The sequence below is a fragment of the Cucurbita moschata genome, unplaced genomic scaffold (assembly GCF_002738365.1).
Source record: "Cucurbita moschata cultivar Rifu unplaced genomic scaffold, Cmos_1.0 Cmo_Scf00024, whole genome shotgun sequence".
NCBI lineage: Eukaryota > Viridiplantae > Streptophyta > Magnoliopsida > Cucurbitales > Cucurbitaceae > Cucurbita > Cucurbita moschata.
Window position 1 is genome coordinate 1326230 of NW_019268540.1, and position 12882 is coordinate 1339111.

Below are 12882 nucleotides of genomic sequence, written 5' to 3' on the forward strand. Positions count from 1 at the left end.
AAAAAAAAAAAAAAAAAAAAAAACTCGTCAATAAACTATTTAATTACATAAAAGTTAACCCAAAAAAAATCGAGGCTAGCGATAAAACTGAACAAGTTTGAATAACTACAAGACGATTAGGTTCGTTCGTGACACTTTGGGACGGTGTCCGGGATCAAGCTCTCCAAGTTGAGAAAAAAAAGCATAATATTTTTTACCCTTTTAACCTTTTGAAAATTATTATGTTTCTTTACAACAAAATTATAATTAAAGAAAAATAATTATTTATATTTATTATTGGTTTTTTTTTTTCAATTTTGGGTTCTAAAAGTAAGTAAAAAAGGATAGATTATCTGTAAAATTGGATTTTACCATACACTACAAGTTCGTGGGTCCCACAAAAATAAAACAAAAGTTCCATCATAAAGACAAAAACTATTGTGGGAACAAAATAAAAAAATAAATTATTTAATTGAATAAATATTAATTATTATTTTATTTTATTTATTACTTTAAATAAATATTAATTTTTATTTTATTTTATTTGTGTGAAGTAAGTTGGGTGGTTGAAGTTGTAGAGCTGCATAAAAACATGACATGATGGGTGAGACATATTTTATTTTCATATATATTATAATCTAATATATCTATAATATATGGATAAGGTCGAGAGGTTTGTCACAGTACGGATGACATATGACGATAACACAGTTGATATTAACCCACTTCGTAATTATTATAAATAATTTGATCCAAATCATTAATATAAAAATTACGTGAACGGAGACCTCATATACAATAATTTTTCATATAAGGCGAGTAGTTTCCGAGTAGGATAAGTAGATACATACGTCTCTTATATGTTGATTTTGAGATCTTAGGTCACACACTTTCACGAGTTAAAGAGACACTTAATTTATGTTTGATTATAAACAAATCGTTCACTAGAAAATCAACGAAGCCTAAGAGTGAGATATAATTACAAAGGTATAATAAACTTTTGACCAAACTGTGATTAGGAATAACTCGTCAAAATTTTAATTATCTATAAAAAATTATATTTGTAGTGAAGTGATTAAAGTTAATAAATAAAATTTGATTAATTAAAAATTTTAATTAGTTAATTAATTAATTTTATTTGCTCACAAATAAATAAATAAATATATATATATATATATATATATATATATATATATATATATAAAAAGGTACAATGATTGGAGGATATGGGAAATGGGAACTTTGAAATAGCTAAGGCTGACAGGCAGACAAGAGAATATGGACATTAAAAAGAAAGAAAAATAATAATAAATAAATAAAATAAATCATATATGGAAGCCATTATTTAAATAAATAAATAAATAATAATAATAATAATAAATAAATAAATAAATAAAAACAGCTAGCCCCATCAATCTTCCATTGCAGAATCCAATTGCACACTTTCTAACCTCATCATTCTCTTCAATAATTCATCTTCCAATCATTGCATATAAATTTTATTTATTTATGCTCAAATTCCATTTAATAATTTTCGCTAAAAAAAATTCGTTAGTTTAGTTCTTTCGTTTTTCTTTAACGCTGCGTAGGGTCGAGTATCCGTCATTAGCCAACTCCTTTTTGTGAATTTTGTTCTACTAATCGGAAGCTTTGTTCCCTCCCGTTTACGTAATTTTGAATTTTTATACTACACGATCATCCAAGGTTTTACGGAGGCAGATGAAAGGCTTATATCTGTTGGAGGATGAAAGTCTCACATCGACTAATTTAGTGAATGATCATGAGTTTATAACACAAAGAATACTTTCTCCATTAAGACATTTTGGGAAGCCCAAAGCAAAGCCATGAGAGTTTATGCTCAAAGTGGACAATATCGTATTATTGTGAAGAATCGTGTTCGTCTAACAATATCTATTGTAAGAGAGAGACAAAAAAAAGTTCGGGTTTCAAAGCTTTTTGTTTAGAGGTGCATGGGTCATCTTCCAAATCTGGTTGAATTTTCGAAATTTTTGTATGGGATTGTAGCTAGCTGGTGTTCCCGCATAGCTTCTAGACCTATGAACCCGTCTATGTTTGACTAGTCAACAAGAGAAATGACCCTCCATCTTTTTTACCGTGTCCACTATTAATTTATTTAAAAAAATGACCTAATTTACTAATTTGTGAACTTTTGTACTTCTATTCCATTTTGTTTTTTTAATTATAACTTTAATTCATTTTATAAATTTGAACATTTAAAGAGTAAAATGAAATTTAGGTATTAAATTATTAGAAAGTAAAGTTCATAGGGTTTAAACAAAGCAATTGGATTTAAAGCTTTAATATCTATGTACCTCTAGATGTGTGCTCAACTGGTCAATTTGGGTGTCAGAGGCCTTGTGTTTGTTGAGGGAAATGCCTTCCGCTAGAAGCAAAGCATTGAATTGGCTTTGTCATCACAAAATAGACAAACATCTTGTTGCCTCCCCCAACTATATTTGTGGGCCCTCTCATTTCTGTACCAAATGTCTACTACTCACCACGAGATTATCGGGAGGAACTTATCTCGAACAGAATAGAGAATGAAGAAGTGAGTGAGAGGCCATTAGTTAACGGAGATAGGTAGAGATGAGGATTATATTCCTCGTTCCCGTTCCCATCTCAATTCTGCTTCACTTTAATATTGAAATTTGAAACGAATAATTTTTTTTTATCAAAATGAGAAGATTCTCCCATTGGAAGCTGGATTCCTGCAAATTCTCCATGAAAAATGTCTGCGAAAATAAATATAAAATATCGTAAGAATAAAGATTGAAATAGGAAGCAAAAATCGAAACAGAAAAGAATTACCTATCCTCGTCTCCCTAATAGACACTTCTAGCTTTCACGACTTCCATCTAAATTCCTTAATTACAGGACGTTTCCAGATCAGATGCAACTATTATGAAACTGATAATGACATGACCATAGAGAGCATATGCACATGAATTCAAACAAGTGAGGTCGCTTTTTATATATTATCCTCAATGACTCAAATGGCAAAGAAATGGATAGGAAAGGAGGATGTCCAGAGCTCCATGGCCAAATCTTAGGCTGTTGGTCCCAACAGAACTTGGCTTTGTGCAAGTCAGGTGGGGAAGTAAAAAGGCAAATCAGAATTCGAACCATTGTCTAAGCCCAACGTGAACTTTTATGGGTGAAGATACGTTGGATATGGAGCCTAATGCCTAGAGTAGAAATATATTTGGAAGATATTTCGTAAAGATCTAGTAGAGATACATACGATAGATATTTGGTAAAGGTTTTATAGTGATATATTTGTTAGATTATATATCTAGCCGGTTTAAAGCTATATTTAGTAAATTGAAACCATATATATGCCCTATTCAGCCGTGCTCAAAATGTATTTTTTCTTCGTTCTCTATATTCTATCTTCTTATACATACTTGGAGTCATCAATAATAAAACCTTTAGCTAATATTCCTCTTTGTATTTTCTCTCTCTTGTTTTTTGTGTTCATCTTGATCGAGTGTGTGCATTGTTGAGCGATCCTAACAATTGGTATCAGAGCTAACAACTGGTATCGATCCTAACAAGATAATCTCCGATGACTTACGTATTAAGAACCATTAATATTGTACATAATTCTATCAACGAGTTTGGTAGCAAGGGAACTTACCTCATTCGAGTGTGGTAGCAAGGTTTGGAATGAGCTTCTTCCTTCTTGTGGTTGGCAGACTGCCATGGGTACCATTATGAACAATCTGTTACTTGCTATATTGATCCATCATCCCTTCCACAACAGAGAATTTTCAGCTTGTTAGAGCATTTTAATGATTTCTATGAAGCTTATAAATGGCAGCTTTTATGTAACTTCCCAAAGCATATTTATAAGACGGTGAACAAAAGTACAATTCAGTACAAACCTATACATTTATGTATTGAAAGTCACCATAGAACATAGCCACCATTTTCTTTCTTCACATTTACAAACCTCAACAAGCGAAAGAGAACTATGAAGAAATAAAAGTTATGAACAAATGAGGTGGGGATTGGCTTGGGAAAGCCATGTGTTTATTTGGTTCTCTTGCAGAAAGCAGGAACAAGAGCCTCATCTTCTCTCATCCTTTTCATATTCTTACTATTATAGCTACACGAGTATGCCGTACGTGGGAAGCCATTGGCCGTGCTGTTTATTTCTCTGCCTGCATCGGATAATTCGTCGAAACCTGCATCATATGACAATCATATTCAAGTGTCGAGAAGAACGAAATGATACAACACTTGACAAACTGTTTATATGTGGAAAAGTGACCATAACGATAAGTATTATGCTATCAAAAAATCACATAAACAATAAGCATTAATTAAGTACCTGATTTAGTTTCGTTTAACTTCAATTTCTTGAGCAAGATAACTTCTTCCATGTGTTGTTTTCTTTTATAATCATTGGGACTACATTTCAATACTGGAGAATCTATGCGTTTGCTTCCTGTATAAGATCAAGCACAAGTCAGTTCCAGAAAGTTATCTGTTCAAACACAGATAAACTCCCACTGTTGCTAGTTCTTTTTCTTATACAAGTAGTACATCAGATCCACAAACTTTGGACTAAGCTTCTATACTATATTTACACCGTTAAAAAAACGTTATTGTAACGAATCTATTCGATAAATTTTGGTTGAACCTGTGTGATTTAGCAAGTAGTTCAAGAACGTTGTGGCCCTTATTGACCATTCGGATAACCCATTTGAACCCCATATAAGTTCTGTGGAAATTTTTTTCTCTGTTCTTCGATCATTCATATTTCAAGAATTCTGGCGGTCTATCTCATATTCCGATTTAGAAACGCAGACGAAAACCATTCCAATTAATTTTATTCCAACTGTTCGTGTGGATTAGACAGTTTTTCTTTTTGTAATTATCAGCTTGGTGTTGTTTTTTTGGATCGAGGTTTGTTCTTTAGCTGTTGTGGATTTGTTTTTTTGTATGTACTTGTACATTCTTTCATTTTTCTCAATGAAAGCTCGGTTTCTTACTCATTCTTCCAACGAGTATAAAAGCCTTACCTGAGTTCATATGCTTCAACCTTTTATTCTTGACCAGGTTGCTTTCTGGTTTTAGCCTTCCACCATTAAGATTGGCATCCTCTTCATCAGCCTCGCAACAATCCCCGTTTGCAATTTCCTGAGGGCAGTGAGCTCCTATATGAAGAAAAAAAAACTTATTTAACAATTTGGTTTAAATACTATATTGATCTTCGAACTTTCTTGAATTCATTTTTCGTCACTTACTAACAAAACGTTCATTTTGGTCATGTACTTTCAATTGCTTCATTACAATCTCTATACTCCTAAACATTCATTTGAATCCCTATTAGTCCCTTAATTTTCCTTTTTACCTTTTATTAATTTCAATTTATACGGAATAAATTTCTAGACATATAGCCTTGTTTCTATTGTGTCCGTTAGGAATCACGACTCTCTACAAATGGTATGATATTGTTCAGTTTGAGCATAAACTCTCATGGCTTTACTTTTGGTGGGCCTTATACCAATGGAGATGTATGCCTTACTTATAAATCCATGATTATTCCTTTAATGAGTCAAAGTGGGACTCCCTCTCAACAATCCTCCCCTCAAACAAAGTACACCGTAGTCATCGAGCCTCCCCAGAGAGCTATGGAGCCCTTGAACAAAGTACATCCTTTGTTCGACACTTGAGTCACTTTTGACTACACTTTCTAAGCTCATAACTTCTTTGTTTGACATTTGAGGATTCTATTGACATGACTAAGTTAAGGGCATGACTTTGACATTATGTTCACTTTTGACTACAACTTCGAGACTCACAACTTCCTTGTTCGATATTCGAGGGTTCTATTGACATAATTAAGTTAAGGGCATGACTATGATACCATATTAGGAATTACAACTCTCCACAATGGTATGATATTGTCCACTTTGAACATAAACTCTCGTGGCTTTACTTTTAGTTTTCCCAAAAGGCCTCATGCCAATAAAGATGTATTCCTTACTTATAAACCCACGATGATCCTAGCCAATGTGTAACTCCCTCTACAGAATCTACAGAATCCTCAATAGTGTCTAGACTTGTACTAAAACTTTGCATACAAAGACTAAAATCAAAATAAACAAGTGCCGAGAATAAAATAGTATTATAAACCTAAAAGTCTAAACTAAAAAATCGCTAGTTTCCATCGCTTTTCTAAGGAACCAAACAGGAAAATCAAAATCCACAAGCCTAGAATCCGAAGAAGAGAAGTAAAAGAACTCACTCTTGACGCCAATTTTAGAGAGCTTTCCATCAACAACAAGTGCATCATCATCGGAGCCTCCAGTAGGCAGCCGTTTAGCAGAGAAGAAAGAGAGAAGAGAGTTCCAAGTAACAGAGGAGACGAGATCGAGGCCTCGACTGAGGAAGTGACCATTGAGTTTCACCGTTGAGGGCTCGAGGCCGAAAATGGTAGCTATGGAGCCGATATCGATGCACTGGTCCAACGATGCAACGAATGGGGCAATAGTGGAGAGTGAAGGGCAGAATAGCTTGATAGTTCTGAGCTCTTGGCCTGGATCCTTCTTCTTCTTCTCCATCATAATCTCCATTGCAGCAGAAACAGAAAGCTGGATGAACTGGTTGTTGTGGGAAGAAGAAGCTGAAAATGGAGAATGGACATTTTTGGAACGGCGATGGCGACACACTGTTCGCGGGTTTTCCTTCCAAATGGTCTCTGGAAGTTTCCCGTACTCTCCGGCTTACAGCTCGGAGACACATCAGCACTATTTTCTTTTTTTTAAATTATTAAATTATCAATAAAAATATTATACTTTAAACCTAAAACTATATATTTTGAAAATTGAAAATTAATATAGCATGATTTCTCGAAAGTTGTCTTGTATACTCCGGTAGGTCGGAAGACGGTGAGGAAAAATGATGGACATTGAGCGGGATCTATCAGTAAATTTTTCATACATCTCGAGGCAAAGCTGACCGAGCAAGACTTTATGTTACGTCTAGCCAAGTGTATCACTCACTAGTAAGGAAATCCACATATGACTCGAGAATGATATCAGCCTTTAAGTGCAAAGTATCTGCTGAGACCGATATGTCTGTAGTAAGTCGGAATGTGCACGGTGGATAGAGGACGACACAGGGTGGAATCTATTAGTAGTGAAATTTTCATACATCTCAAGCCGGAGCTGACCAAGCAAAACTTTGTGTTATGTCTAACTAGGTATATCGCTCACGAGTAAGGGAATCCAAATACGACTACAGAATCATATCAGCCTTTAAGTGCAAAGTATCCACTAAATCCGATACACCCGTGGTAGGTCAAAGCTAAAAAATTCAATATTTATTTAAAACTAAAAAATATTAATCGGTATATTTTGAAACTTATTAATATAATAACTCCACCAATATATATATATATATATATATATATTAAAGCATTTTCTATTTATTATATTTTTTTTTTAGAAATTAAAAAGATATAATTGAAAAAAATATTATTTTTTTCAAATAAATTAAAAGGTTTGAGATTTTTTTAATTATTAATTTATTCTAAAAATAAGTATTAAGATAGGATATTTAGAGAAAAAATATTTTAATAAATAATTATAAAATATATCTTTATTAATATATTTTTTTAATATATTTCATTTTATTTACAAGATTTAATGAGTTATATATTTTTCAGATGATAGTTTGTATTCTATTCAAACGGTTGTAAATATGATCATACCTTCTAATGTTATTTCTCTTTCTATTTCTGAAATTAAGAAAAGAGGTTAAAAGCTAAAAAGATTTTGGAGACGAATTGGACTGTAATTCATTGGAAGAGGACAAAAAGGTTTAGCTGCGAACGAAGGAAAATAAAAAAAGCCCCCAAATCTGGAGTTCCTTCTGTTCTTTCGATTTCTTCAGCCTTCAATTCATTCTTGAATTTTGTACGAGCACACCTGCCTCAGATTTTGCTCTCGAAACGGGATTTAGGGTTAGGGTTAGGGTTGAGTTGTTGCGTTTCTCGTTTAGTTCTAAAGATGTATGCTGATCGATTGGATGCCGACACTCATAGGTCTATAAAGGACCGCCTCAATGGAAATTCGTCTGACCTTTCTGCCCGCCGGCGGCCGATTACTGGGAAGAGGTTCGTTGTCTTTTTTTTTTTCCTATCTGTTTGGATTTTTGGGCAATTTTTGAGATGTAGGTAGTAATTGTTTTTGGAATTTTTACTGTTGTTTGTGTTACTCTTAAATTTTTGTACTATGGTGGAGTCGCGAGCTAAGACATTTTTGTTGTGGAGTTTATCATTGGTTGAACTTACTGGTTTTTGCGATTTTACTTAAGACTGAAGGTGTTGCCTATTTTGGGTGTAACTTTGCTGTTCTTCTTGTTCGAGTTGTTTTTGGAATCTTGTAGATTGTATGTATTTAGAGCACCTTCAGCTATTACAACTTAGATGGAATGCAGTGAGGACTGTTTGGTTACATTAAGCCATCAATCTTCTTTGGTGTATTTGTTCTGTTTCTGTGCTTGTTGGTTTGGCTTCATGACTTTATGTAGTTTCCTAGCTTAAGTCTTGTTTTCTATCCAAGTAGGAGTTCCAAGATTATATGCTACGGCTTTGTTACAAATTTGTTATATAGGTTTAATGTGCAATTGGATTTTGGCAATGCCGAGAACTAACTTGGTGGATCTAGCATATATTATTTGTCAAAGATCTTGAATGGTTAGGCTTTTATGCTTATTTGGTGCTTCTTTAGGGTGTAAGTGGTTCGGGTAGCTCGGTTTTTTTGGCTAAAAACAATACTGATTCAGGTGGGGAAAAAACTGAATGAAAATGGGCTTTCCTTGAAAGTTGAACTGACTGCTCAAACAAAAAGAAACTCGGGTGCAGTGTGCAACCAAATAAAAAACCAATTAAGACAAGAAAATCTAACACAACAAAGATATTCACAGTTTTAACTTATGTATAGTAGAATCGACCAACACTTATTAACCATACCAATAAAACCGGTTCCCGGTTTATTAAATTTTCTTTTCAGTTTTAAATTTGCTCCTCTAGTTCTCTAGGAACGGTCATGCTCTTATAGTATTCTAGCTTCTCAATGAAAGCCTCATTTTCCATCCAAGAAAAAGTGACCTTCAAGATCATGCTTGAGCATCGGTACTCATTCTTTACATATGATGATAGTGGACTTACCATGCTGGAAACTAATTTGATTGATACTAGCATAGGTTATTTTATACAGCGTTTGAAGATTGTTGAAGCTTTTCTTGTATTTGGTGCTTACGAGTGTGCTTTCTTTCATTGATTTTTAGACGCATGTTGTCTTGTTGCTTTCATTTTTTAATTGAGATAGGAATTTGTGATTTTTTTTTATAAGTTTAGGCATTTGGTTTTCTGAAGTTGCCTTAATGATGTGGATGGCCGTCAATATTCATTTACCTTTTTGTGAGAATATTTGATTATCTTGTTAGCTGGACAGTTAATGGTCTACATGTTATTATTTGTTGAGTGCTCTGTATTCATTATATCATGCCGATACCGTGTACATTCCAGGCAAAGACAAGATGACAAGTGGGAGCATGATCTCTACGAGAATGATGAACCACAAACTTCAAGTACGAATTGGGTGTAATTGTATCACACGTCTAAAACCCTTTTGTTAGATGGGTCTAATCCACTTTATAAGCTCTTGATTATGTTCTATTGGCTTTAAAGATCGCAAAGTTGGTGCTCGAGATCTTCGCTTGAAGCTCCAAAAGAGAAGTCAACAGCAAAGTGGAAATTCATCCTTTTCAGGAATCCGTGACCTACGTGAAAAGTTGTCTGGCACAATGAAGCCTCAAGCTGTGAATAGTGATCCACCAAAACCAAAATTGGATGTTTCAAAGCCGACCAGAAAAAATGATTCGGTTGAAGCTCGCCCTTCAACCACTCAAAAAGTTGTAGCCAACCCTGCTACTAGGAAAAAGGCTGCACAGAAGGCAAGAAACTTCCATTTCTTTTATTTTTTTTTTTATTTGTTATCTTTTTAAAGTTTTTATTAGAAAATATTCTTTCTGTCAAACGCACGATAGAGGTTGGTCATTTTAGCATTCAATTTTTGTACCTGGAAAACTTTCTTATCTGTGAAAATAATTTCTTTGAACGTTCATAGTCATTGAGAAGACTTCAGGAAGTTATTTGTTTAAGTACACCATTTTCTTATATTTACTTTTTTGCTTCATTGGCTTTTATTCTGTTGGAGCCCCTCCATCAGCCCTTCATGATATTCAGATTAGTGCATCTGGTACAGTCTACATATCTCTTAATCCCTTTTGCTGCTTTGCTAATGATTTGCAGAGACGTTCAGCCAAATGCATGTTATGTCTCGACATCTTTAGTTGAATTAAAATTTAATCGAGTTGTAGTAACCGGACTTGGAATTACCGACCTTATGTTATAGTTGATGGGCTGAGTTACCATGCGAACAATTGAAAGTCTGACGTTTTGTTTTCTACAATTTGTCTTTCCTTGATTAACATGACTTTTGATGCAGAGTGATACGTCAGTGGATGACTTCCTGCAGTCCTTGGGCCTTGAAAAATATTCCATCACATTTCAAGCTGAGGAGGTATGAAAATCTTATGTTTTCAAGGATTGTAAGCTCCTTGCTTTCAAGCTTTCAGTGTAGCTTCCCTGAACTAATTACAACTTTGAACATCTTTCATATAGGTTGATATGACAGCGCTTGTACACATGGGTGACGAAGATCTCAAGGCTTTAGGAGTTCCAATGGTAAACTTGCAAGACCTTGTTTTAATAAGTTTTTTTTATTATACATGTTCTTGGCCATCTTTTATCTTTGCTACTTGCGTAGATATGTAGCTTATTTGAACTCACTATTTACCGTTTAGCATATATTTTATAAGAAACAACACCATTGATGTATGAAATTACAAAAGAGGAGGGAGAAGGAAGTTATAAGAGACTTCTCTAATTGGACGGAAGAGACATTTAATAAGAGTGAAATAGAGCTAACAATTTACACAAATCAAAACTAAGTGAATAATGATATCCATCAGGCGACCAAAAGGTTACTCCTTGCTTGCAAAAATCCTTTGATCCCTCTCATTCCAAGTAATCCAAAGGAATGCTCTGACAAAATTCAACCATGGGTGCTTTTCTTTCTTAAATGGATTGCCTGAGAGCGTAAGGCAAGGAAACAGTATGCATCGAGCGGAAAGGGAATTGACCAACCAAATGATCGAAGAATATCCTTTCAAAAGAAAGATGCAAAGGAGCAAGTGTGGAACTTGTGGTCTTGGGTCTATGTGGCGTACTCACAAAACGTGCACCAATTTGGAGAGGCATAGATAAAAGGCTCTCTTGTATTAGATGACAATAGTGACCTATTTATGTTTCTTAAGCAACATTATTATTTGAATTCTAATATTTGAACCTATCGCGAGTAATATCAGGATGGGTGTGACCTTTAGAAAAGAAAGTATTTGATATGTTGTTATCCAATCAAAACTAATAGCACCTGAGTCTATGTAAGGGTCTAAGCCCACCGCTAGCAGATATTGTTCTCTTTGGGGCCCACCTTTACTGGCACACCCCCTCATGTCTACCCCCCTTCGGGGCTCAGCCTCCTCGTTGACACATCGCCTGGTGTCTGGCTCTAATACCATTTGTAATAGTCCAAGCCCACCACTAGCAGATATTGTCCTCTTTGGGCTTTCCCTTTCAGGCTTCCCTTCAAGGTTTCTTTAACGCGTCTTCTAGAGAGAGGTTTTCACGCCTTTATAAAGAATGCTTCGTTCTCCTCCCCAATTAATGTAAGACCTCACAGTCTACGTGTAAACTCAACAACCAATGCAGGCTAGTTCTCTCACCTTGCTAACTGTACTCTAGTGCTGTAGTGCATATTCTATTATGGAGTTTTACCAAGAACAGAGTGGAATTGAGCTGCAATTACACAAATAGGCAACAAACTAACATTGCTATTAGAAGTTCGAAACTCGCCTTAGTCAAGGTCTTTCTTCCAGACTGCGCATAAGATTTGTGGAAGAATCTTTTAAGTTTTCTGTATAAGGACAGCAGATTCATTAAACCCCTTCATGAGAGATAGCTTAGAAATAAAAAGAATTCTTGTCAATGTCAACGATTCACAACACCTTAGCAGATTCAATAAAGCAGCGCAACTCCCGTCTTGTTTGTTATCATTTTGTTCCCTCGTTTATTCGTTTAATGCGTGGAATCACGAACCTCGTACCTAAGTTATCAGCTCTGATTTCAGGGACCAAGAAAGAAGATCCTGTTGGCATTGGAATCAAGAGTCTGAACCATGGAAAGTGAGTGGAGTAAACTCCCTGTTCGCCAGTGTTTTATTTTATACCAGCCGTGATACTACTGTGAAGAACAAGAAGGGGCCGTCGGCCATTGTAACTCTGGTTTCCTCTTTTCATTTTTTCTTTGGCTTCCATTTTTTTCGCTGCTTGATGTGAAGGACCTAAAAAATGTTTAGCTATGGATAGAAATATGGGATTCAGTATATATAGCGGCTCAGCTGAGAGCAACTCTCTTTTGACACACTTTCCATGGCCATCAGCGTTTGAGATATTAAGGTCTCTCCTGCTTTTGTGGTTGCCTTTCAGTGTTTCAATATTCCATACTTGTTATAAGCACCACTGCAGAGTTTTTAGGCAATTTGTAATGTTAAAAACTAGTCATTTCGATCTTTGTTCTTCGAATTTTAATTCTTTTCGGTTGTATCATACTATTCGATGTCTAAATTTAGTTTTTGTACTTTTAATTTCGCTCTAAATTGGTCTCTAATTGTTAAGTTATTGGTAACTTTTCTTCATAAAATTTTTAAAAATGTGTTTTTTTTTTTTTTTTTTTTTTTTCAT

At 34.7% G+C, this 12882-nt stretch overlaps 2 protein-coding genes across 3 annotated transcripts; one reads left to right on the forward strand and one right to left on the reverse strand.

Annotated features, from left to right (window-relative positions):
- Positions 1-2306: 2306 nt before the first annotated feature.
- Positions 2307-6742, reverse strand: LOC111460597. 2 transcript variants are annotated; one of them, XM_023103797.1, is made up of 6 exons: positions 6257-6742; positions 5028-5162; positions 4334-4450; positions 4128-4187; positions 3638-3751; positions 2307-2732 (listed from the first exon to the last, which is right to left on the reverse strand). In XM_023103797.1, exons 1-5 carry the CDS (start codon positions 6582-6584, stop codon positions 3726-3728), a joined length of 666 nt encoding a protein of 221 aa, XP_022959565.1. In that variant the 5' UTR covers positions 6585-6742; the 3' UTR covers positions 2307-2732; positions 3638-3725. The 2 variants fall into 2 exon arrangements, with proteins under 2 accessions (XP_022959565.1, XP_022959564.1); XM_023103796.1 differs by lacking the exons at positions 2307-2732; positions 3638-3751 and having other exon boundaries at positions 3864-4187.
- A 1061-nt stretch (positions 6743-7803) lies between these two features.
- On the forward strand, positions 7804-12712 carry LOC111461187 (ankyrin repeat and SAM domain-containing protein 6-like). The gene is made up of 6 exons (XM_023104691.1): positions 7804-8128; positions 9545-9606; positions 9707-9972; positions 10527-10601; positions 10703-10765; positions 12270-12712. The coding sequence occupies exons 1-6, from the start codon at positions 8022-8024 to the stop codon at positions 12312-12314; spliced, it is 618 nt and encodes a 205-aa protein (XP_022960459.1). The 5' UTR covers positions 7804-8021; the 3' UTR covers positions 12315-12712.
- The last annotated feature ends 170 nt before the right edge of the window (positions 12713-12882 follow it).

Excerpts from the sequence above, each read along its gene's own strand:
- LOC111460597 (XM_023103796.1), bottom strand. The coding sequence starts at position 6,584 with ATGGAGATTATGATGGAGAAGAAGAAGAAGGATCCAGGCCAAGAGCTC. Across the intron at positions 4,451-5,027 it reads GTTGAAGCATATGAACTCAG|GAAGCAAACGCATAGATTCT; the intron begins GTAAGGCTTTTA and ends GATCTTATACAG. Across the intron at positions 4,188-4,333 it reads GTTAAACGAAACTAAATCAG|GTTTCGACGAATTATCCGAT; the intron begins GTACTTAATTAA and ends CATATGATGCAG.
- LOC111461187 (XM_023104691.1), top strand. The coding sequence starts at position 8,022 with ATGTATGCTGATCGATTGGATGCCGACACTCATAGGTCTATAAAGGAC. Across the intron at positions 9,973-10,526 it reads GGAAAAAGGCTGCACAGAAG|AGTGATACGTCAGTGGATGA; the intron begins GCAAGAAACTTC and ends CTTTTGATGCAG. Across the intron at positions 10,602-10,702 it reads TCACATTTCAAGCTGAGGAG|GTTGATATGACAGCGCTTGT; the intron begins GTATGAAAATCT and ends TCTTTCATATAG.